This window comes from Corvus hawaiiensis, chromosome Z, assembly GCF_020740725.1.
Source record: "Corvus hawaiiensis isolate bCorHaw1 chromosome Z, bCorHaw1.pri.cur, whole genome shotgun sequence".
Taxonomy (NCBI): domain Eukaryota; kingdom Metazoa; phylum Chordata; class Aves; order Passeriformes; family Corvidae; genus Corvus; species Corvus hawaiiensis.
In genome coordinates, this window is record NC_063255.1 from 38166840 (window position 1) to 38192983 (window position 26144).

At 38.7% G+C, this 26144-nt stretch overlaps 2 protein-coding genes across 2 annotated transcripts in view; both read left to right on the plus strand.

Annotated features, from left to right (window-relative positions):
- Window positions 1–25256, plus strand: part of SLC35D2 (solute carrier family 35 member D2) — a 48146-nt gene extending 22890 nt beyond the window's left edge. The window contains exon 12 of the mRNA XM_048291521.1: window positions 23712–25256. Coding sequence (XP_048147478.1) covers window position 23712 — 1 coding nt within the window. The 3' untranslated portion in view covers window positions 23713–25256. The remainder of the gene's footprint in view (window positions 1–23711) is intronic.
- On the plus strand, window positions 1040–25256 carry HSD17B3 (hydroxysteroid 17-beta dehydrogenase 3). The gene is given in 13 exon segments (XM_048291522.1): window positions 1040–1193; window positions 3293–3334; window positions 9494–9561; window positions 11601–11610; window positions 14988–15095; window positions 15559–15626; window positions 16387–16437; window positions 20920–21021; window positions 21919–21938; window positions 21940–21982; window positions 22291–22455; window positions 23114–23141; window positions 23144–25256. Coding segments are annotated over 13 exon segments (912 nt in total). The 3' UTR covers window positions 23197–25256.
- Window positions 25257–26144: the final 888 nt, after the last annotated feature.

Below are 26144 nucleotides of genomic sequence, written 5' to 3' on the forward strand. Positions count from 1 at the left end.
TAAATTTTTCCTCTCATAATCTTGGTCTGATTTACTCATACTATGCCCTTGAAGTTCTGTAGACATATCTGAGATTTATTACCAACCACAGGAAAAGAAAATGAAAACAGAACATGGAAGTACAGAAGAGAAGACTGGCAGCTGTGGAAGTTTGTGTTTTGATTCCATCATCAAATAGAAGGGATTTTTTAAAATTTTAGGGGCATTGATTTAAAGGAGTTATTTGGCATTATTTTTACATGTGAGAAACAGTGAAACCTCTTCAAATATAAAGTATTCCTTGAATAGTGGGTGATTCTTTGGGTTGTTTGTGAGTGTTTGTAAATACTTTCGTAAATGTAATATTTACACCTTTTTTTTCATTTGACCAGGCTTACTTATGAGGAAAAGCATAAAGGGAAAATTAAGACGGCTTTAGTGTGAGGAAACTGGGTTCTTAAGCTAAAACAGTAATGATTTTTTATCTTGTTACAGATAAGCTAATGTTACCTTTCTTGTGATTCAGACATTGTCTTTGCTTATCAAGCAGCAGCACAATTGTGGGTTTCTGTCTGAAGGTGTCAGTAATGTGACATGATAAATACTTTTTTCTCATTTCAGTATGAATTTGTCCTGGAAATGTCTGGGCTATAATTTAACTCTTCACTGTAAGAAGTAGTGTTGATGTCTGTTTAGAGTATTCTTTTTCAAAAATTTGGTTTAAACCTATCTTTGGTCTCTATGAATGGTAAACAATTACAATAAAATTAGTCTTTTGGATTTGTGTAGTTTCCAGAAAAGGAGTGAAACATTTCTTCTCAGGCCAACATCAGAAATCATTGTTTAGTTTGGATTTTCTTACTAGTTCACAAATCTGGGTGTAATGTAGTGATGTTATTCTAATCTAAGTCCCGGACATTTCCTGGGAAGAATGAAATAATATGATTTGATTAATCTTCTCACTTCTCTGCCAAGGCTCAGAGAGTAGCAGTGTGCTGGAAAGAGGCATTTTCCAGGCAAAGAGTGTCTGATTCTTACAGGCTCACTACCTTCACTTGCCATGGAAGTGTTCCAGCATCAGCTACTCAGTCTTGTCGGGGGCCTGATGTGTTTCTGGATTCTAGTAAAGTGCATCAGATTTATGAAATACCTTTCCCCACGTATCTGGAATTCTTTGCCTTAGGCTTTCTTTCGGTCAGTGGGAGAATGGGCAGGTAAAGGAAACTGCATCATCTTCTACTTGTAATTGAGTGGTGGATTGTTACATTACTAATTGGGAATGGTTTTCCTTGCATTTCTTTACCCTGTTCCTTCAGGATGAAACAGTGTCCACTACATATGGTTTGCTTGATTCCTTTTACTTTTCTCCTAAAACTTTGGAGCCTGAAGGTTTTGCGTACTTGGGGAGAACAGAAAACTAGTCAGACCAGTAACAGCTCACACCCCAGTGTGTAGATGTGAATCTCTCCCTGTTGCTACTTCTGATGTTTTCTCTCTGCTGCAAATGCTTTCATTTTAATAGCATTGCCTAGATCCTCAGTTTCCTGGTATGTGAAGCTGCTAGTTTATGTCTAGCATATGTTCTCCAGCTTTCAAAGCAACTTTTCTTGTTCCTGGTGACGTTGCTCCAGTGTGTTTTTTTCCAAATTGCTGACCTATCCTTAATGATATCGTTAATGAGCTAAATGTACTTTAGTCTAAAATCTTCAAAGGCTGCAAGTTGGCAGTGCTTTTTTAAAGATAGTATACATTCTCATAAAATAACAAAAAGTTTAATAAGCACCTTTTTCTTCCTATTGATCATTGATATTTTTCTTAAACTTGTTAGATGATGAGTATAAAGCAGGAATGAACAGGTGCTGCTGTTCCTGGGTTCCTTAGATGCCGGTGTTGCTGATGGCAGTTTCTTGCTAAGAAGTGACCTGAATAGTAGACCTATGCTTGATTCCTTTTTCCTGCATTAGACTTGATGTGACAAAATATATTAATTTATTAAATCTCTAAAATACATTAATTAAAGATATAATTAAATATTAAATATATATTTAATTACCACATCTTATAGTAGACTAATAAATTAAATCCATTCATGTGTAGAAGACCTGCCTGAATACCAGATACTTCCAAGGCAGTGCATAGGTCTCATTTTGATTTAAGTGAGGCAAGGACCTCCCTACTGTGTATGAGATAAGGAGCAGCATGTGGAACTTTGTGTGTAAAATCTTTCTTTCCACTTAAGATTGGAACACTTGTTTCCTTTAATGGACCTTTATGCTGTGTTTTTATAAACGAAGTCTTCTGGCCCCACTAAAATTCATAAGGTTCAGATAATTTTCTGTGTCATGTGATGCTGAGAATCATGAAAATTAAAGCTGGCATGTGGAAGCTTGTTTCCCAGCAGACTCTTTGCTTTTCATCTACAGGTCTGCTAGGAAGCTGAATATCCACTGCTGCTTCACTGGGATCTCATTTCCCTGTGAAATGAGAGAGTAATTGCTCTTCTGTTGGCAACACCTAACTGTTCAAAAACACCTTGCTTTCTGTGCCTCTGGCAATGCAGAAGTCCTTAATCCACATTTTTTTAATAATGACTAATTTTTCATTTGCTCTAAAACTTACCAGGTTTACCTTGGAACTGCTTTGGTGCTTTGCTACTTTATTTCTTCTGTATTTCTAAGGTGATAAGGATTTTTCTTTCTATAGTTCCTCTTTGGTATTTATATGCACAGTGTTTAAAGTTCACGGTGCTTGACAAATGCCAGGACTTGTTTATTTTCCCAGTAAGACTAAATCCAAAAGTAAACTGTGTAGTACAGCTCTGAAGGAAGAGCATTTTATAGATGGTGACAAGTTTGCTGTGATGTTTCCTTACAGACAGAAATCTTGTGTGAGAAATTGTTTTATCAGCTTCAGTCACCAGTCTTTATCTCCTACCATTCTGCCACCAGCATATAAGTACAAATCTTGCAAAATAGAATTTGTGAAAATACGTATATGGAAGAAAATTCTGCCAGCTCTTAGACAATTGACTTGTTGCTGGTTGTTGACACCACTGAAAATGAGAGTAATAACTACCTCCTGTACCACATGGGCTACCTTGGGGAGAGATTTGCTTTGAAGACAGAAAGTGCTGAATGAACTGACATTCATAGGTCACAAGGCAAAAAAAATTTAGAAGATTGATTCTATTCTTCAATGGAGATATTTAGGTTGCATTATTCAAGAAAAGCAGGTGATGAAGATTAAACAATTCAGAGAGAATAAGCTAAACCAGAACTCCAAATGTAATCCCTATCCTTTTTGCTTTTTCCAGTGGTCACAGGAGCAGGATGTATGGGAAAAACATATTCCTTCAGGCAAAATAGATCACCTACCCTTCATTTTCTCTTAGCAAAATGGCAATTGCTATCCCTCCATCAGTGTCCTAAAGTTAGTAAAATTATTCTAGAATTCAAACTGTGACAAACATGGTGCTAATCCTTCTCTCCTGTATAGCCAGAATAACATTAATCAGATTCTGGAAGGAAACCAGTGCTGCATTTCAGAGGAAACTCATTCAGGCCTCAGTGGTCTCAGCAAACCAGGGAACTAAAATGAGTGATTCAAAAGAGGGCCTATTGTCTGTCCAGAGAAGGAAGTCTCCTAAATTGTCCCTTTTTTTCCCAGTTTCACGGCTAATCTGCAGTGAGCTGGTCCAGTATTAAAACACAAAATGTAATTTTCCAGCCCTTACACTTGCAAACACATTTTGAAAGTTATATCTGAAATAACCAAAAAGGCAGAATCTTGTATAAATTAATATAAGATGCAAGTTATGGAAAGTATAAAGAATTCTAATGGTTTAATTCAAAATCAGGAGCTCTAGGAGGCTGCAGGAGGAAGAAGATCTCTGTGCTGTCCCTGTAGCCACTGCTGTGCAGTGTTTATTTTCCTAGGAAGTGTACCTTCCTATTCACCCATGCTGGTCAGCACTCAGGGCAGGCTGGCCTTGTACTGTGTTGTACCAGCCTTGCTATTGCTGATCATGACTGAGCAGTACATTTTCTCCCTCGTTTCTTCTTTCTAAACGGCATTCCTTTCTAGAAGCTAAACAGCAGTGAATCATAAGTTGCTGTCTTGCGAGCTGAGGTGACCGGGTAACAAAGCCTGTAACAAGAGTTACAAGAGCCTGTACGCAAGAGTTTAGATGTGATGCCTTCTTATAGATTATAAAATACATTTCACAGGAAAAGAAAACAAATTGATTTTTTTATTGATTTACAGGATTTTTACACTAGTCTTTTCATTGTGCATTGTTTAAACACCTACCTAACTATGTCTTCCTTTACTGGGAATGGCAATACAACAGCTACTTTTGAAAGAACGTTGAATGTAGGAAGCTCAAAGACCAATACCATGTATTAGAGTTTAACATTTAGCCTAGTTGTGATAAAAATCCCATGGGAGAGAAAGGAAAATGCTGCCTCCCGTCTACTCACTGAGTTGCTGTAGTAATAAGCAAATGGGAAGGGTCTGATGAATACATAGCTCAGGGGAAATGGGATGGGATCAATACAGGGAAAGCAGTCATCAGAAATGCCTAAACATTATTACCATGTTTCTGGGTGAAAGTCCCCTGTTTATGCAGCTTGCTGAACTAATTTTCTGTGTGAGCATCTGGTGATATTTTATCCATGTGAAGGCTGCAAGAACCTGTGAATGTCTAGATTGGACCTTCTGTCGTTGTTCTGCTTCCTTTGTGCTATATGGGTTATGCAAGAACAAATCCCATTAAAAGGCCAGCTATAACACGTGAATGGCTGCATTATACCACAAAAAAGAGTAAACCAGCTACTGTCCTTTTTTTTTTAAAGTTGGCTGGAGCTGGCTAGATTTTGTGGAACATTTGTTCATTATTTTTGGCATTTGTGGGATGACTGAGAGTCATCTTTCTCCGTGCTGAGATGTACCATCCTGTCCAGGTGGTCCCTTTGATTGAAGCTGTGCTCAGCTGCTGCTCTGTGGGACAGATCCCAAGCCCACACCACATGAGCTCATAGCGTGGCACATCATCTTGCTGGCTGAGGTTGAAGCACGCGCTTGTGTGTGGCTTGTGGATAAATAAATCTGATCCTGCTGTTTTAATATTTGTGTGCCTTCAGAATTTCTGGCTCAGCACCACTGTCTTACTACTCTGATGTCAGGGTACAAAATTCTCTGACGTTCTTCTGGTGTAGGTTCCTCTGGTGTTATGTGCTGGTGTGAAGGCAAGCCTTGTTTGGAGGGCACAGTCTTCTAGAACATTAGTTCTGAGGTCACATGATGAATTTCTTTCTGATGTCCTGAGCTCAGTCATCGGCTGATAATGAGTCACAACTAATTTAAGGAGTCCACACTTGGTAGCATATGCTACAGGATTCTAAGGAGAGCAGGTTTTGTGTTTTGGGAGGCTAGTGGAATGCAGTTTCCTATGTTCAGTGTTTTATGTGGAGATCTCAGTAGGTGGTTCATTGGGTAAAACTCAGCAGACTGAGGTCCAGAGAGAGATTGCAATATCTACAGGTTCACTACTCTTGTTTCCAAGGTTTATCGCTAGATGCAGGACTCCGTGAAGTCTCTTAAGCTCAAAAGCTGCCTGCAGCTGTGTGAAGAACCTGGCAGCTGTGAGGTCTCAGAACACTACTTAGTTGATGCTGGGACACAGATCTTTAGTTTCCCAAGCTTGTATTGAGAGGCAAGCACACGTAGAACTTGAGCTTATCCTCTTCTGAATGAATATCCAGGCTTCCCTGAAGGCTCTACCTGTATTTTGTGTAGATGAGTGATTTTGAATGACTGACCTTTTTGAGGATGAAGACCCTGACCTTTTAATTGACTGTTGTGATGTCAGAGTGCTGGTATTTTGGATCTAGTTTGCTATACTTATTTGAAAAGCCAGGCTTCTGTTACACTTGTTACCCTTCTGTTACGTGGTCTGTGAGTTCTTGGGCTGATAGGGTTTAAACTCACCAGACTTACAAGAAGAAAGAAAAGCAAGTCATCTGTGAGCCTGCTGCTAGTCTGTCACATCTCTACTCAAAGATTAGCATTTCAGGTACTGATGTAGTCTTGTTTGTTCTGCTTTTATGGTGTAATAACTACAGTTGTGTTTTATCATCTGCTACTGACATAGCACCTCAGACATACTGGGTTTATGGACAAGGCCACGGCATACTCTGAGATTTATAGTTTGGCCTCTTCACTCTTCTCATGTGATGTCAGGGCATAAGCAGGGTGTTGTGGCTCACGTGGTCACCATTCTTGTTACTGTTAATGGTTCATCACTCTCTTACAAGTCAGGCCAGTGCTTGTGTTCAAGCAGTGTTTCAGGAGACCGTTTTGAGACAGGCTTCATTCATTTACGACTTCATTCATTTGTTAATTTAACAGCTCCTCGAGTCTTAAATATTTGTTTCTTTTCCTGAAATTCTGTGTATTATTGCCAGCAGTATAATACCTGTTAAATATGATCTGAGTTTTCCTGCTCTGGTTGCAAAGTATTCTATTTTCTCCACTTTATCTTGGATTTGTTCCTGGAAATACTGCTATTGTCCTTGCATTGTGTCCAGAACATACAGAGCTAGCAGAAAGATTGCAAGATCATTTTGCCTTGTCATCTCAGTTCTGGTCTGCTGGACCAAAACCAGGGTTGAAATATTTGAATCATACTTAAAATGAATGAGTCTTTGATTCATAGGGACCCTACCGTTCCAAATCCCAGTTAGAGAAAGACAAAACATGACACACAGACCATGTCTGTACAGTCCTAGAGAAGAGAGAAGGATCTCTTTTCTAGGAGGTAGGAAATTACAGTAGGCAGCTACAGATTCCACAAAGCATTATTAAGGATTTTAAATTATTACATCTAATGACCCATGTAGACTATAATGAATTTGTCAAGGTAAATGTAGCAGTCATATGCATGGTTTGAATTTAAAACCTACCTTGCCTTTCATGAAGCTTTATTGTTTAAAAAGTCAACTCAGACTGAGCTGTAAAAACACGCTAGAAAATGCAGAGGGACTTAATACTTGTTTGATGTAGTTTTAAACTTTTTAATCATGTATTTTTGGGATTCCAGAGTGCTGATTCTGCTTGAAATTTCCTCATCATTAGCTGTATTTCTAAATTCTTAGTTGTTGTGATTCGTTATGGCTGGAGTTGGTAGTAATGATCTTACATTTTGGCAGACTGAGTCTCAGGAGCATTTTAGTCCTTTGCCACTGGGAGTCAGGATTTCCTAACATATGCAGCTCCACATTACGCAGTGCTGGGAGGCAGTGCTTACTTATTCCTTACTGTGAAGGGAAACACCATTCTTTAACGTCAAAGTCTTTGTATATTAGGAAAATTCTTTGTGCTAAAGACATCGACACTAAAAATTACCGTAGTTTGAAATATTAGGCCAGATTTGACCTTTCCTGCAGGTGGCCAGGGAATTCTGAGCACAGTTCTTTTTGTTTGCTTGAGGGTCTGTTTGTATATTACAGTATCTACAATGTCCTACAAACCCTATTTTTGAAAAGCATGCACCTTTTCTACGTGGGTGAGGAAGCAAAACAGACTCCTCAGGTGGATGGCCTCCTTTGCCTTGAGAAATGCCTTATACTTCTGGTTAGTCTGGTGCACAGCAGCAAGAGAGATTCCTCTGACCTGATAGGTAACAATTTTATAAGATTGCCCTAAACATGTGCTTTTAGCTGAAATACAACGCAACCTTAGCGGTTGGAATCCTTTTTTAGTTAGGTTTTAGGAGGGGGTTTTCTGTCAAATGAAATACAGAGACAAAGCTGATATGATACTGAGAAGCCCAGTGAAGCAGAACTTTTTTGTGTATGACATGGCTGATACTTGGTGTTGCGTTTGAAGGTGCAAAAATTAAAACAATCCCTATCCAAACACCCCCAAATGACAGAAAGGAGCAAGTGATCCTGGAAACAGAGACCATATCTGACTGAAAATGCCTTGGGTCAAATTCCTTGAAGAAAAATCAAAGTCTACCAATATGTAGGCAACTATAGTTCTCCTCTTGAGAGTTTTAAGTGGAGTACTTAAAGCAGACTTTTGAAACCCCAAAGCACCCAAGTCTGTGCAGATGTCTCTGGAGCACTGATCAATTAATGTTAGAGGATCTCCAAAAGTGCAGAATTGTGAGAAAAGCTGAAAATGCAAATGGTTGTTGCTGATGCCTTTAGCAGGAAGACATCCCCTTGTGCTCTTGATGGAGAAAATTTTTGAAAGAAGATCCTAATTTCTTAACATTCTGTGTGTTGTTTCATGAGAGCCCAACAGGACAAACTGTTTCCTCAAATAGTTTTAAGAAGAAAGTCAGCTATGGAAATGAATAGATCTTCAGTGGGTGGCCTTTGCCAGTTATTTCTTCTTTTAAGCAAATCTGGTTCTTTCAGATGACATGAGCTTTATGTTCTGTGATGGCTAATTTAGCTCTCTTTCTCCTTTCTCTCATGGGCATTTTTCTAGTTCTAGTTTTATCTTTCTTTATGCATGCAAGTCAGCTCAGCTACCACTTGTTGTTAACCTCATTTCAAAAACTGAGGGTGTGTTCCCTTTCTCTGGCTTTGCCTAAAGATCTGATGGGCATGGGAGGCCTCAGAAAAACAGGAGAAAACCATTCTCTATTTGTTCCTCATTTGTTCTGCAGATGGTAATACCAAACTGACCATAAATGGATTGTTATGTTTAATAGTTTTTGCAGCTATAAAATTCCAGCTATTGCCAACATCTTTGTGGATGTATATTTGTGTGACTATTTTGAGTATTTATGCATATAATTCACCTTTTTTCTTTGATTTCTTTATTTTTTTTTCCTTTTAAGTTTGCATCTACTTAAAAAAAATGAAAAAAAACCAGTTAAAATTTTTCCATCTACCCTGCATCAGATTTTATTTCTATTAAATAAAAGTTAATAAAGTCCAAATGCTTTCTAGCCTTTGGGCCTTCAATTCAATAGCCTTAATGTACTTCCTCATGAAAAAAAAAAGTGATGATGGAAGGTGATGTTGTAAAATGACTGGAAAGTCAGAAACAAGTCCAGGCTCCAAAATAAAAATAAAAATAAAAATAAAAATTAAGTTAAAAATAAAGATTAAGATAAAAATAAAAATAAAAATAAAAATAAAAATAAAAATGTGTTTCTGGGAAATGTCATGTGGTTTTCACTCCCTGAAGACACTCATTCATTTGAAGTTGACTCCAATTATTTATATTTGTTCATATTATGGGATTTAATTGTTGTCCAGTATATTTTTCCTGTAAGGGTCCAAGATTATAGAGTGAAGGAAATATTTTGGACGTCTGTAGAAGACTGATTATTTTTTGGCCTGGTTTTAATATCTCTTGTTTATCCATTAGGCAAGTGACAAGTGAATGAAAAGAATTTAAAAAATTCATTTTTGCTGTTTTTGAAAAACTGTAAAAAAGGGGAAGATTCTTGTCACCTTACTGTTTCCTGACAACTTTTATATTCCTCTCTTGTATCTGGCAAGAAGTGGATTAACTATAGTGATGATAGGGAGAACTTTTGAAAAAATGAATTTGGTGTTTGTCTAAAACTTCTCCTCCCATTTACAGGGATCTGCAGGTCTTTTCCCTTGGTACAGTATCTAGCACAGCAGAGTGCTGGATATTGCTACAGCTGTACCTGCAGGTCTTGCTCCAATACTAAAAACTTTTTTATATTACTGTGTCCCTTGAGCCCTTCTAGACATGGATCACTCTAAAAGTATATGCTTTCTTTCAAAGAGTGTAATGGCCTAGAAAAAAGTGAATGTGTGCTCTTTACCACCTTTTTCTGCCCTTAAAATCTGTAAATACAAATAAATAGTTTACCTGTAAAGTAGTTTGTGGAACACAGCAAAGGAGGACTAAAAATGAAATCCAAGTGCCAGGTTTGTTTTTTGGTTGGTTGGTTGGTTGGTTGGTTTTTTAAGGTTTTCAACTTACATTTGGCTCTTGATGAAACAGTTAAATAGAGTGCCTTTAGAATTAATGTCCCCTTTCTTTTCTTCAAAGGAAATTAGCCATTAATCCTGGTGAATGTTTTGTATAAATACTTTAAGATTGACAGTTAGAATTTATTTAGGAGTCAAATGAGTTTTTATCCTCCATTAACTTTACAGATTGCTATAATAAAAATAATTCTTTCCACTGTCTCTTTTTCTATACATGGCTTCTATCCAGCAGATTCCTTGATTAACATGTTTAAAAGTATGTGTCACTCCAAGACTACACCTCAGTTGGAAAAACTTGCCTTTAAGGAGGCTTAGCAGCTGACTCCCAACAGTACATCAGGTCCAGGATATTCACCTGAGAGAGCAGCACATCTATCAGGGATGTGGCAGACTTGGGTGAAAAAGTCTGCAAATTTTCAACATGCAGCTGCCAAAATCAAGGACTGGGCCCAGAAATTTTCTATCCAACATGCCTCTCTTTTTTCTTGTGGGGCTGAATAGACTTGTTTTCTCTTGGAAACCAAGGGATGTCTGATGAGGAAAGCTGTAAAAAAGCCTCCACACTATGACTGATTACAAGGCCATCCACTGGACACCTTCCTGGCTGAGGGTAATGAAGGACTTGCCTGTTCCGAAGGTACTGCTGAGATAGCCTACCTTGCAAACACTCCTACACCTTCTGCACTGACCCATGGTTTTTCAGTTGTGAGGAAGCTTCTCTCACAGCAGCAGTGTTATCCATGTAATCCAAGGTGCAGGGAGGTGTGTGGTGTGATCCCAGCAGTCAGGCTGCACTGATGAGGTTTTGACACTGTTCTACCTGGTTGTGGGCATAGCCTTTCTCACAGCTTGCTGACATTGGTAGCAAATCCCAGTGAGATCTTTCTATTGTTTTCAGCTGGTTTTGGCTGAAGTCCAGAGTGAGTCATCTGTTATTTATTGTGTCAGGTTGGAAATGAATATCTAACAATAAGTAGATGGCACAAACAAAAGGAAAGAGAGAAAAATACAGCAATGAAAAGCATAGCGTATCTGATGTGGAGGCACTAAAATCAGCAGGGAGCTCTGGATACATTACTCTTGTTTCCTTTTTTTTTTTTTTAACATTTACACCACACATTTTTTGCAGTCTATTGGACATTATACTGAACAGACTTGCTCCATTTTCAAACTGATTGTATTATTTGCCTAATTATACTGCCACATCTGTTTGGATACTGAATACTATAAATTTAAAAAGTCTAAGCTGTGGGTAATTACAGAGATCTCAGTGTTTGGCTTTCCAAGTTCTGTGGGCCACAGGTGTGCCTGAGAGCAGTACTCAGAGCTGGAGCCGGCAGAAATCCACAGTAAGAAAAACATTTCTCTAAAAACACACTGGAATTGAAAACCAGATTTCCATTCATTCAGACTGGAAAGCTCTTTTAAAATGAGATAAAAGGTACCAAAGTAGGTGTTACAGAGGGCAGACAGAACCATTACCCCGGGTACACTGCTCATTTAATACATTTAGTACTCTGGTTGTGAAACATTGATCAAACAACAATACCAGGGGATTAGAAATGATGGAATGCTACTAACTGCAGTCCAGTTTCATTTCTTCTGCTTAAGTTTCCTAAGCAAGCTGTACAGGCAGAGCTAGGTCCTGTTTGCAAAATGATACCTCAGTATGTATTTATATGACCAGGATCTGTACCATTTTGTTGTTAAAGCCAAATAGACAAACAAACAAAAAAGCCACTTCTGCAAGATATAAAATTCCTCATCACAAGTGTGGTTAGGTTTTGTAGGGTTTGATAGTGATTTTTATTGTTTATTTGTTTTGATTGGTTATTTTGGGGTTGGTTTGTGGTTTGTTTGTTTTTTCTTTTTGGTGGAGTTTGGGGGTTTTTTTGTAGAAACAAATCTTTATTTAATGAAAAATAAGGTGTGTGATCCTCAGATACAATAAAATTACAGTTGTATCAGTTTAACTAGTGGAGCATACAGTTAATGACTTTGGATTTGGTGATGCAGGAAACTGCAGAAATTATGCCTGCTAATATAGAATAAAGTAGTGAATAAAAAAAGGAACCCACACAGCCTGGAAGAAAATATACCTTGCTCCCACAAAGACCTGTGAAGGTGCTAATTCACTCAGCTGTCCTCCCTGCCGTAGGCTGAGTTTCCAGTATGATGTGTCCTCTGCCTCTTGTCCTGCCTGCTCCAAGAAATAAGCAGGTAACAAAGTGAGTTCACTGACTAGCATAAAACAACTCATTTTGCACATCCTTTCTGCAGTCTAAAAGGCTGTTAAAAATGTCTGTTGTGTCTTGCTGATCCCTTAAAGTAAACTCCTCAATTTGCTCTCCTATCTGCCAATTTCCATGGAATATGATGAGTGCTTCTCTCTTCATATTCAAATGTTGCTGTAGTACTTCAAAAGGGACTTTCTGCAAAGATCGGTTCTCGTGCCAATCAGGTATCCATTTTGCTACCTGGATTTTCAGAACATTTTTGTAACTCTGTAAACTTTCTAGAAGGGGAGTGATTCTGGAATGCTGTGTATCCTAAACAACTTCATGCTTCATTCTGATTTATTATCTTTTTGGTAAATTTCAAAAAGCAGCACATTAACCTATCTGATAAGTGGATTCCCAAGTAGTTTGAGGTCAGAAGGAGTTAGATGTATAAACCTTAGTGATACATCTTAAAACACATTGAATTAACCAACTTTTAATTTTTCACTTTTAATTTTCCTTGAATTAGTTTTTACTCCATTATTAAAAAAAGAGGAAAGAAAAGACAATAACCTGTCCTGGTGTTTGAAAAGCTAGGATTTTTGCTTCTGGCACACTTAGGACTTTAAACAGAGATGTAATGGCTTGTGTCTTCAAAGACAAACATAAATCTTTGTCACAGAGAGGAGAGACATATGAAACATCGGAAATTTTTTTTTGGCTCTCTCCTTTGCAGAATTGTTATAATTTTCTGAAGAGCTATGCCTGGATAATTCATTTGTCAGCATGAGAGTTTTATTGTTTTTTAAAATATTGGTTTGTTCATAAAAGAGACAGAGGAAAGCCATCTGGAGTACTTGTTTGTTGGCTGACCGTGCTGTTTGCAGCAGTACAGTTCTGTACAGACAAGGAGTTGCAGAGAAAGTCCAAATGGCTTGTTTGATCCTCATTTTCATGTTGCTCTAGTTTTGGCTGCCCTTCTGATTGCCCGCGAGAAAGATGGCTGCAACATCACTACACTTTTTAAGATCATCTCGTTTATAGAACTCTTCAATCAGAAGGTCACTGTAGGTGTCTGCTCCAGCTGTTGCTCTGTTCTTTCCCACTCACTGCATTTACACTCACAATGTCCTTTTATCTATAGTTTCACCATTCGCCCAGCCTGGGACCATGACGGGGTCATTTGCCACTAGAGTTGCTTTTATAGGTTGAAGGTTCAAAGGATGTTTTGTCCCTTTCATACACAGAACGGCAGCTTAGAAAGAGGGCAAGAAAAAGGGCACTCATTCCTCCTTTCTTCTGTCATGGAGACAGATGTCCTCTAAAACTGCACTCAAGAGGCAACCTACATCTCAGATCTGCAGTCAGAGTGCTTGCTGTTTCCTCAAACTGCATTACTTGAGTAGTGCAGGATGGTCAAGACTTGCAGTTTGCAAAGAGGTTTGAGGGGCAAAGAGGAACAACTTTGTCTCATCCTCCAACAAAGGTTCTTATTTGTTGCAGATTGTCCTGCTGGACCCAAAGCCATCTTTCTGCATCCTTGCTCTCCTGCAGGGGCTGGCACAAGGCCTCTTCTTACTGAGTGAGCACCAAGGGATGAGACAAAATTTCTGGGTAATAATTCAGCAAGTCTGATTCCTATTCAAGGCAATGCTCTCCATCTTCTGTATGATAAAATCAGAATCCAAACCAGCAGAGACATTTTCCCGAAAGCCGTATGCACTTTTTGCCATGTGCGTGCACCTGAATTCCTGCCACTTGCACAGAGCCTGCAATCCGATATTCTATTGACATTTCCAAGTTTGCCTGTCACTTTTTCAGCAAACTTCATCTGGATTTCAGGTTGCCCATAAAACATGAAAGCAGGTTTAGTAGCAAAAATTTACAATGTGAACATCTAGTTAGAGGAGACCTTACTGGGCCCCTTTAAAGGGGAGCTTTGCCTTTAAAAATGAGTAAATAAGAGTTTCTACTTCTTTTCCTCGTGAAACTTCATTGAAAATATGAACAGCAATAAATCAACTGCTGAGAAAAATGGAAATGTACAGCTGGGCTCCACTCCTGCATAGCAATGACATTGGAAAAATCACACACATTTCCCTTTCCCTTCTAATTGACCTTGTAAAATTTAAGCTATAGCCTCTCTAAAATGCCTTTTAGTGCTGCAAAATCCCAAAGAAGGTTCAGTCTATGGAAATGTAAATGTCAAAACAGGCAAGGAATTTTTTGAAAATAATGCAGAAAATGCTGCATCACATCCAGCCTTGTTTACCCCTCCTCCTGTGTAAAAAGATAAGTTCCACTTGTTAGAGTGCTCATCTTATCCGTCAAAAGTCTTTTAAACCATTCTGCAGAGCTGTGCTTACATACAGGATCTGTCATCCACAGTCATTTATGTAATGTATGCTGACAGTGTTCATCTATAAATATTATGATAACCGGGGAAAGAAGTCCCATGTGGCTTATTTCTGAATTTGTTTTGTTTTACCTTACTGAAGGACTAAATGTTGTTTAGATTTTATAAGAAAAATTCCATTGATTTCAGGGCATAAATTCATCCTATATTTGCCAGACCATTTACCTGAAAACAATCAGGTAAACTGAGAATATTATGCCTGTGCTGCATTATTTCTTAGAGTAAGAAAGTTGGAACAATTGCTTACTGTATAGTGGACATTACTTAACAAGACATCTGGTTATTTCTCTAACTACTTATTACAGCTCTCCCTCTTTCTTGGTAGGTACAAACAGGTTTTCTAGGCTGGTTTGTCTTTGGTTTTGGGGTTTTTGTTAGTTACAGAGCTGGCCACAGATCAAAAGGTGAAGGTTATGCAAGCTGATTTTGCTAAAAATTCAGTGTACAAGAACACTGAAAAAGATCTGAAAGACTTGGATATTGGTGTTTTGGGTCAGTCATTAAGGTCTGTTAATTGACAAGTATTTTATGGCTGTAGTATATTAAACAGACCGTTGTAAAAATGATGTGTCATAACAACTTATTAGCCAATGCTTTAAACCAAGCATACATAGTGAGCCTGTGGCTCATTGTCTGGTACTATTCATGAAGGAACAGTGAAAAGGTGGGGGTTTGGAAGGTTTTTTTATTTTTAAAGAAAATCATCCTTTTAATAGTGAAACAAATGAAACTACAGCAACAAAACACAACCAACCTTAGCAACAGTCTATTTTTCTGTTCCCCAGAGTCATCAGTATTGGTGACTTCAGTGAGAACAAGACTTGATGCTAAATAGTGTTTCTCCTCACATGCCGCTCAAAATCTTCTGGGTCGTGAGGAGAAGCAATTTGTTTTACTAGATGAACTATGCACTTTGTCTAGATTTGGTTCTTAACGTTGTATTTTCCCTGACTAGTTAACAATGTTGGAATGCTTCATAATCCTCTTCCATGCCGTTTCCTTAATGGGCAAGACATAGAAGAGGTAGGATTATTCTGTGGATTTCAACATCTAATATAACAACGAGGAATTGTAATTCATTGAACGGGGCACAGATTTTGCCCCTGCTACAATCAAGTATTAACTGTTCAGTTGGGTTGGAAATGAACTGGGCCTGAAGAAGCATATTTTGATTTGGTTTTAATGCTTGGAAGAGCTTGAAAGAGAAAAAGAATGGTAGATTTCAGCTAAACTGCAGGAAGCATCCAGTGATAGAGGGGAGAGTATAGCTGGCCTGGTTGTAACAGGGATTAGCAGACCCCTCTGACTCCCTGCTGGCTTGTAGTGTAATGGGGCCAGTCTATTCACAGCCACAGCTGAAAATATTGGGTTCTTGTTAGTATTATTGAAACTTACTTTCTTTGGGACACCATTGCTTAAATATGTGGAAACAAACAAACAAATCAAATTTAAAAAAAAAAAAAAAAAGAAGAAAAAAAAGAAAGAAAAAAGAAACATAATTTAAACACAGTTTACTTTGTGGGGAGAATTAATTTACACAGGTTGAATAGGATGACAGGATTAAGGATGTGTGATCAAGTTCTCCATTACCTAATAGTTATTTACCCCACTATCACTTGCAATGAAAAAGCTGGAATTTCTAAGTGCGTATCTTGCTAGCACCTGTCTCAGGATTCATTCAGTTTTTATGTCATCATCTCTTCCAAATCAGAGAGCCTCAGGCAGGCTGCTTGCCTCAAACTCTCACTTAAGGATGAATTAACGGTTTTGTTGCTTCCTGCAGGACCTTGTCAACTGCAACGTTGTTTCTGTTACAAGTAGGTATGTGTAGCGGGTTGAGTTTGAAACCGGGCGGAAACACTAATTAAATGTAGTGGTTTTGATTCAAAATATTCATTATTTACTTATTTTCCTTCTGTGAGATAAGAATTAGGAGAAAAGCAAAGCAGGCACAAACCTTAAACAGTTGCAGTACAATGAAAGAGCTTTATTACTAACAGAATTAAAAGTAAAGAGAAAACAACAAAACAAAATTAAAGTAAATTCCCCCCCCCCCCCCTTCTTTCCAGCACTTCTCTCCTTTTATCCAGCTCACACAAGGGATAACAGAACATGGGATGTTAGTCAGTGTTGCAGTTCTTGAAAAGTCTTTCTCTTATGCTTAAGGAAAAAAGGGTTTTCCTTCAGTTGCACGTGGTTCCCAAACTGCCACCAATAGCAGACCCGCCCGGAAACAAACAGTCTGCTGTGTGTAGAACATCTCTCCCATGAAGAATTTCACAGTTCTTTCACACTACAGAACATGGGCCATCACATGGGGTTATTCATCTTTTTAAGGATAAGTTATTTTGGCCTGCACACAGAGGCTTTTCTTCGCCACAAGTCTCTAACAGCCTCTTACTACTTCTATATAGCCTGGCATAGGCACTCTTCACAAACTTCATAGGCACACGTTGATTCTCCACCCCCCCCCCCATGTTCTTCAAATGGATTAAAGAGACAAACAGTTTGTGGTATTACAGTTTCTTACCACGGCATGCAAGAAGGTTTCTTTTAAGCTGCGCGCCAGAATCGCGGCACCGCCCTCTTTTCTCCCGTCGCCATGCTCAGCTCCGTCCCACGGGACTCACTTCTCTTTCTCTCTGACTCTGACGCCACCATGTTGAAGGGTGTTCTTGTTCGGGCTTTACGGTGGGGAAAGCCTCGCTCCCTCTGTGCTGCTGGCTGCGTGGTGTCCTCTTCAGTTCAGCACGGAGTGTGCTGGCTGCAGACAGGAGGCTCTGCCGGCTCCCGCTGGCTCCGCCGGCTCCGCATGGAGGGGAGAGGGACCCGCCTGTCCCCAGAAGCCGCGCTGGATGGGTTTAGCTGTGAGCAGTCCATGGCTGGTTTTAGCTGCCTGCGGCTCTGGGACAGTCCCCCTCAGTGACCCAGGGTCCGTGCCGCAGCGATGGGAAAGGGGGAAAGGGGCAGTGGCCCCGGCCCGGCCCAGCGGGGCCGGGAGGCTCGGAGCCCCCCCACCTTCCAGCAGGCGAGCTCCGACCAAAAAAGGGGAAGTCCCGCCTTTCGGTGCGGTTTAAATATGTAAATTGTGAGAAGCGTAATTGGTCTTAAAGACTGTCCATCAACTCAGGGTCAACCCAACACAGTATGTGACACATTTCCATCCGTACTGGGTCTGTAATGTATTTCATTGGAAAAAAAATCAGTCCCACATTAGAGTGACCAACTAGCTTTTCCGTGTATTTTCATTTAGTTCATCAGCAGATAGTGATTTTCATCAGGAATGTCAGGGTTAATTTAAGGAACCCACCTGTTTCTAGTGCCTGTGAAATATTTTGATCAGAGCTGACTGGAAACTTTTTAACACAATTTCTCAGAAGAAACCCATCCTTGCACTACAGCTGAAGCAGCTTAACATTTTGCAAATTGTTTTTGTCTTGGTATACAGAGACATTTGCTACAGAATTAAAGTTTTCAAGACAGGTAAATCAGTTTGAATTTTAGCACTGTACTTGCATTTTTTGTCACAATTCTCTTCTGCCAAAATGTTTTTGTATCAATGCAGGACAGAAACTCCAGGAACTGCCTCTCAATTCTGTATTGTTACCCCTTGGTGCTAATTTTGGTTGGCTACTTCCCTTCCAAGAACATTTAGTATTTCATGCTTTTCAACTCTGATTAAGATTTGTATTGCTCTGCTGTTTGCAAGCGGCATGTTAACATGAACATGAGCAGAAGATCTCAACCTTGGCTTTCATGCCTTTCATGTCTTTCTAAAAATGACATGAAAATTAACAGCAGATGTTTGTCTTTCTCTGGCTAGCAAAATTTACATCCCAAATTTTTACTCCTGCTTAATGACTTAAGATAATAAATCACATATTAGCAATCAATTGAAGGAAATTCCGTAAGTAGATTTGTGACATTTCTGCTCCTAGGATTTATTCTATTTATATGTCAAAAGAACAGAAATATCTGCAATATCTGAATTTTATATATGTATACATATGCCATTTTGTACCCTCTCAGTGTGGATACAAAAGGTCTTTCTCTTTATCATTTCCCACCTTACACATACCTCAGAATCAAACTCTTTTGTTTTTGCAGTGCCTGGGGATTCCTTTCCCCACTGCGGCAATCACATCCTTTTCAGTCTTTCACGAATATTCACTTTCCTCCAAATTACAAAGAAGAAAGCATTCTCCTAACCAGCATTCCTCATGGTTAGGTCCATATAATCTTTAAATCTTTTTGGGTTTTCCTTTCTCCTCCCTGTCTGGATTCCTGCTAAGATCCTGTTCACCATTTCTTGCAGTGTAATGCCTGAGATCCAGGTATCCTGCCTCCCACAGACATCAGTGGGATTTTCAGCAATGCAAAAGAAGGACCTTTTCTCATGTTTTACACTTTATTTCGAAATTCCTCTTCACCCAAGCTGATGTGACCGACCGGTGTTGTCATGCTTTGTGAACCCCACACTGCTCCTACTATCCTCCTGAGCACAATGACACTATTGAAAAACAATCAGGAAATAACAAGTATTCAATTAAATTTCACCATTAATTTGCACTACTTTTCACTACTGCCCTGTACAAGTTAGGTCACACTCCTGTCCTGAGATGATTCATAATGTAAGTATGACTTCTCCTTGGTACTTAGGCTTACTGTCAATAATACTCTTAAAAGGCACAAAGAAAAGCAGATTTCTGACCTAAAAAAATGCATTTAATTTCACTTTAAAAATCAGATGCATGATTAAATCTATTGCTAAAATAAGAATGAAAAAAAATAAAATAATTAGCATCAAAAAAGATCCTAAAGCTCTTTCTGGTAGCAGAAAAAAAATGATGTCTCTTCATGATTTTCTGTAATTTCTGATCCAGCTGTAAGCAAAAGTGAAACTGCAAAAAGAACATGGTGGAGCTGACTTTCTCCTTGCAGTTATGATTCCATATTGAAGAATGATGAAATTCAGAAACTGTTTAAAAGCTTTGGATAAACATAAGACTCTCACTGCTTACAAGACTAACCTTTGGGATTTTTTGACAATTCATATGATTTTCAGGCCACTAGCATTTCTAAAATATTTTCCAAAATGTTGAATGTGCCATATTTTAGCTATTTGAGTTGTATACGTATGGCTTGATCAAGTGGAAAAACTCGCGATTAAAATAAAATTGGTTGAAAAATGCTATCAGGAAGATGGGGGATGGAAAAATTCTTAAAATAGTTGTCTTAAAGGTGACAAAAATAATTTTGAAAAGAAGCAACCAGGGTATTTTTTCTAGAACATCGAATTGCTTTTAGCTTCTACCTTCAGTATCTTTAGTGGTAGTTATGCTTTTACATTAACTTCTGGACTTTACAGTCTATCAATCAGTAAGGTTTCTTCTACTGCTGTTAGTGCTGTATGAGTATATGTATAGGAACTCCCACAAGTTGTCAGTCAATTGTAGAACAAGGCAGAAAACATAAAATATATGTCTGTGTCCAGTTAAAAACATGGTAGAAATAAAATGGGATGTGATGGGCCTAATCAGGCAAGAAACAGCATTTGAACGTATTATCTTATTCTTCTAAGAGTGGTAGCTGGGCTTGCAATAATGCTTTTCAAGCTTTGGAAATGCCCATATTACTAATCAGAGATACGAATTCATCTATGCAATTAAGGATCCCTGTTCTCCTTTTAATACTATGTACATTAAAATGTATATGTATGTATGTAGGTATATGTATGTTATGTATATTAACCCTAATGGAATCCTTAAATTAGAAGTTAGGACCTTTGGATGAATTTTCTAGAAAGCACTATTAAATACTGCGTTCTAGAGGCCAGTACATGCTTTTAGTTTTGGCAAAAAATTTACTTCTTACTATTTAATTTTTATTTTGCTTTGTTTTGTTTTTTCCTGGTTGTTGCTAAATGCATTGGGTTTTAGTGATGTGTGCAGGGAGTTGTGAATGGGGAAGCTATAACAACAGATCCATGGAGCAGGAAAAAGGATGTGCTGGCCAAAGCAAAAAGGGGATCTACCAATTACTTAGGAGAATAAAAACTTTCCTCTGACACTGATTTTTTCTCTGTTAGAGGTACAATTACATATACAATGTTCCCATGGTTGTGATTGCTGTAGGCATTTAAATGTCATTTATGACATTATTCCTAGCTGGTCTAGACCAAGCTAATCTGTAAAAAGGGGATCTTTTGAAAGTGTAATTGATAGTATAATAGGAGAGCTATGCCTTCTGGGGAAAAAAGAGTTTTCCACTCATGCAGCCTGTTACTGTAATCCTGTAAAGTGTAAACTGAATGTAGCTGTTTAAACTAAATTTCAGACAGAAAGGTCTAATTCTGAACCTGTCCTCTGGTCTGAGTCATTTCCCTTGTCCATTATATACAGTATACTCAGCTACTAAGGTAAACCTCTCACATTGCTTTATGAAGAAATCCCTATTAAGTGTTTACTAAAGCATTGTATCAGGATAACAAATGATCAGTATACAAATTATGTTGCTCCACTGAAATAATGAAGTAATGTAAATTAGCACTAGCTGAGAACTAAGAATCCATAAAACTATGTAAATGAAATCCAGCTCGGGATATGTCTGACCCCTGGAATACTTTTGCCTTTGATTGAATAGTATTACACCAGTGCTCACAATCTGTCCTCATTCTGGGAAGTGATGAATTTTACTAGACTCACTTGGCTAGTTTACTTAACATGTAGATGCACAAAAGTGCTAGGTTTTGCTTATGGAACCAAGAATAAAATTTCTGGTAGGTGGGAGGTGAGTTGCCTGATTTCGCAGATTTCACCTTAAATTTTTGCTCTGAATTTGAATCCTGGAACTTATAAAAAATGAGGAATGAATGATTTTGAGTAAAACTCCGTAAGCAACTTGATTGGCTCAGGTTTCCTTCAAATGAAAAATTCTAACAATATTTGCTTGAACATAGCTAAAGTTTAGATTGGAAAAAAAAAAAAAAAAGACCTATTGTTGATAAGAAAGTCTAGTTTTCTATTTCCTTTTTCTCTTTTTAATATAAATTCCTCATTGCTCCAGATTTGAACTACATTCAAACCAGACAGTTTTAGATCCTTAAAAATGTTTACTTAACATTATTTCAGAATGATATGGTACATTGGTAGTATTATGTTGTCTTGTCTTTTTTCATTCTCTGTATCTTTTAACTTAGGGGTTTCTTTTGTTTTGGCTCAGGTTTTGCTTTGGTTAATTTATTTGTAACAATTTAGTGAAAGTACTTAGTTTCCTATGCTAACGGTTTGTTTGGCTTGGTTTGGTTATGTTCCAGGCTTTTATAAGCACTTTTATAACCAGTACAAGCAGAGTATAAGGTAAAAGTAATTACCATACAGGTGGTGCTGTATCTTGCCATATTAGCCTTCATTTTAGCAAATTCTTCAAGAATATTTGAGATGCCTAAATCTGTATCATGTAGCTGTCCTCAGTGAACTGCTGAGTGGCTCTGCCAAAGTTCTGTCTTCTCCCTCTATGCAGCTTTTTTCCTTATTTCACCATAGTACTATCACTTATTCCACACAGTGCCCTAATCCATTGCAAATATCTGTTAAAATGTGTCAGATGCTGTGGGATTCTGCAGAGTGCCTTATGTAAATATTAGATGGCATTACACTGTTTTTATTATTATTACTTATTATTTTAGGTAGTGATTCCTTATGGTACTTCTGCTCCAATGACAATGTACCAAAACTCTGGTGTTATTACAAAGACAGCAGAAGAGTTTGTTGCTGAATCACTGGAGTATGTCACCTTTGGAGATGAGATTTTTGGATATTTAGCCCATGAAATTCTCATTTAATTTGGTTGTGTATAAATGAGTTCCAAAGACTTCAGCCAAGTCTGTCTGCGCTCAGCCTGTTCTTATCTCTGTTTTCATAGACCTTGGACATCAAATGAGAAAGAGAATGGGTTGTTAAAGCTAATATGGCACCAGTAAAATATGAAGAGAGAAATACACAAGTAAAGTGTAGTGGTAACAGCACAGGACAGTTTTGTCTACTTACGAGACTTGAGCTGAGCTCAGTTTGATATCTGGTTAGTCTTCACCCTCTCTCCAGCTGCCTGTTTTCATGACTCTGTTAAGGAATTTTCCAAGACCTCTACTCCTTCACAAAAATTGGCCAGCAATTTCAAAAGTTATTAGTGGGGGAGAGGAAGGACATAAAACCAGAATGTAACTATCACAGAAACATCATTTCCTTGGATACCATGCTAACAAAATAACATAAATATTTATACATGGCAGCTGTTAATGATAAGCATTACATGCAAGTATAAGGAAGGGAACAGATTTGCTGAAAACAGAGAAATTAATATTTTCCTCTAAGAGAAATGTAGTTACTGAAAGCCTGAAGTAAAAGCTTTTGCATTTAATGCTATGGCCTTTCTGAACACTCAGCTGATCTCTTTTGAGAATTTTCTATAACCTTTTGCCGTTGTGTTGTTTTTGCATGGTTATTCTGAAGGTTTGTATCCTGCAGTTTGTTCCTTTATGGTATTCCACAGAGACAGACTTCCAGAAGCAGTCCTGCATGCATTTACTGGCTGAGGCAGGGGTGCAGAAACCCCTAACAGAGTCATTCTTGTCAGAAGATGTGTTCTGGGAAAACCCAGCAAGATGCACTTTACAGAGTCTCTCTATGTGTGATTCAAATGAGTTTGAGCCATAAATCCATTTGAGTGACCTATCAAGTAATGTGACTTGATACAATGAATCTTTTAAGTAAATTAATTCCTATCTCTTCCCAAAGAATATAAAATTTGCTAAAGCTATTCCAGTGACTTTTGTGAGCCTTATATAGGCTCTAAGAAATTTATATTACTATTTTAACATACTCTTGGAGGTCACAAGTAATTACGCTTTTTTGATGTTTATGAATAATTTGCTTTATTTCCAACTTGTTCACTGTATATTTTCATGCTTTCAGTGGGTGTTTTGTGTCTTTGGTTTCTTTGGAAAAGTCAAGGAAATTTGCAAGAAGGAAAAAAGAAATCTGCCAGAATGTAAAGTACACACTGGGCTTTGGGAAGTCTATAATGATAAAAAAATGTATTTCTATCCAGAGCCTGTGAATGACTCAGCAATATCTGATATGGGATGTAAAAGGCAGCAACAGAGGAAAAGGATGCACAGTAACTCTACACTGCTGAATGAATCTAGAAGACAACTGTTTTGACTGGATGCCTGTGAAATCAAATTGGGTGTTATTAAAAGGTATTTCAAGGACAATGCAATCACCAGGCAGTTATTGTGGGTTCATAAATGGAAAGTCCTGCCTAATTAATTTGATGCCGTTCTACAATAAGGTTGCTTGCCTAGTGGATGAAGGCAAGGTGGTAGCTGTAGCTTTTCTTGATTTTAGTAATATTTAGTAAGATTTTAGTAAGATTTTGAATACTGTCCCTCACAATGTCCTTCTGGACAAGCAGTTCTGATGAGCAGGTGCACAGTGTGCTGGAATAAGAACTGGCTGAATGTCAGAACTTCAGGGGCTGTAGTGTGTGGGGCTACATCTGCCTGGTGAGCTATCACCAGTGGTATTCCCCAGGGCTTCATTCTGGACCAGTTCTGTTCACAAGTTTATCAATGATCTGGATGCAGGAGTGGAATGCACCATTTACTGACAACACTAAACTAGGAGATGCTCTTTGGCTGTATTCAGAGACAAGAGGCCTTCCAGAGGGATGCGAATAGATTGGAGCACTGGGTAGTTATCAGTGGCTTGAAGGTTAACAAGAACAATTACAGATTCTGCCCCTGGGACGCAGGAAAGCTGGGCACAAGGATAAGCTGGGAGAGGAGTGTGTGGAGAGCAGCCCTGCAGCAAGGGATCTGGGGGTGCTGGTGGGCAGCAGCTCAGTGTGAGTCAGCAGTGTGTGCCCGGGCAGCCAGGAGGGCAAACCCCATCCCGGCTGCATCAGCCACGGCAGCACCAGCTGGGATCGGGATCATCCTGCTGGATGCAGCCGTGGTGCGGCCTCACCCTGAGTCCTGTGTGCTGTGCAGGGCCCCAGAGTTTGAGAAGGACGGGAAGGTCCTTGAATGGTCCAGAGAAGGACGGCAGAGCTGGTGGAAGGGCTGGAAGGCACATCCCGTGAGGAGCAGCTGAGGGCTCTGGGTTTGTCTAGTTTGGAGAGAAGGAGGCTGAGAAGTGACCTCATTGCTCTGTACAGCTTCCTGAGGAGGTGACATGCAGAGGGAGGTGCTCACCTCCTCTCTGGTCTGGATATTAGGAAGCATTTCTCTACTGCGAGAATGATGAAATGCTCACAGACTTCCTAGAAAGGTGGTTGATGCCCCATGCCTGTCCTCAGTGCCTCTGGCCAAAGCCCTTCATAATTGCCTTTAACTCCTAGTCAGCCCTGAAGTGGTCAGGCAGCTAAACTAAATTATCTCTGTAAGTCCTTTCCACCTGAACTATTATATCCTAGGCTAGGCTCATCTGTGCTATTTAATCAGATGCATTTCTGTTCATTAAAAATCAGTAATTTTCATGTATATTTTAATTTTGCATGTTTATTTAACTTCAGCATTTCAAAAAGTGTTTGTAAAACAGCATGAAGATAGCAAGGACCTTATTAATAAATTATTGAGATTTTTTTGCCAAATGTGGGGATGGGTCTCTGTAATCTTTGCCATGCAGAAGAAAGAGAAACCACAAAATGTATCCTCCTGCCTCCAGAAATTCCTGTCTGCTGCATTGAAGCTAATGACATCTATGGACAGCACACCATAGACTTGTATTATGGCACCATTTACATCCCAGGTTTCTGCACATGTCTCCTATACTTGTTGTTACAAGTCTCAAAAGAACAAGTGAGGATTGAGCTGAGATCTCTGAACTGAAAAAATGAAAATTGCAACACATAAAATGATATGTATCTTTCCTGCAGTATAGTAAGATTTGATCCAGATCTGCAAGCAGTCACTAAAAATCACTTTACTCACATGGGCTCCTATGAGTTGGTTCTGCCATTGAACTCAATGAAGCTGCACTCTTTCATGTCAGAATTGGAAGTAGAACTACTACTTGAATATTATCACTCGATGTAGAAAACATCTGGAAATAAAAATGAGACATCTCTGCCGGACATTTCAGCATTGCTGGTTTGAAAAGCAAGGAATAGAAATGGTTTGTTCATCACTCTATAAAGGCTACGTTTTCAAGTGATTAAACTATATTCTTCTAAGTGTGATATTTGTGCAGCTGTGCAGCAAATAAATAGAGAATACAAGATATGTTACGTATTACATGTACACCAAAAGCTGTTGAAGTTCCAGGGGGAAATACACATTGAATAGGAGGCCCAAGTGTGAAATGTAGGGTTTGTATTTGTCGTTAGCAGAAGTGCCTATTTCACCATGTATGTATGGGCTCAATCAATGCGTTCTCAGATACAGCATGAAATGCTGTACATCTCTTTCCCAGTTCATCCACTCCCAAACACATACTGAGGCCTTGTCTACAGGCAGCTCTCTGCATGTTTGATTTACAT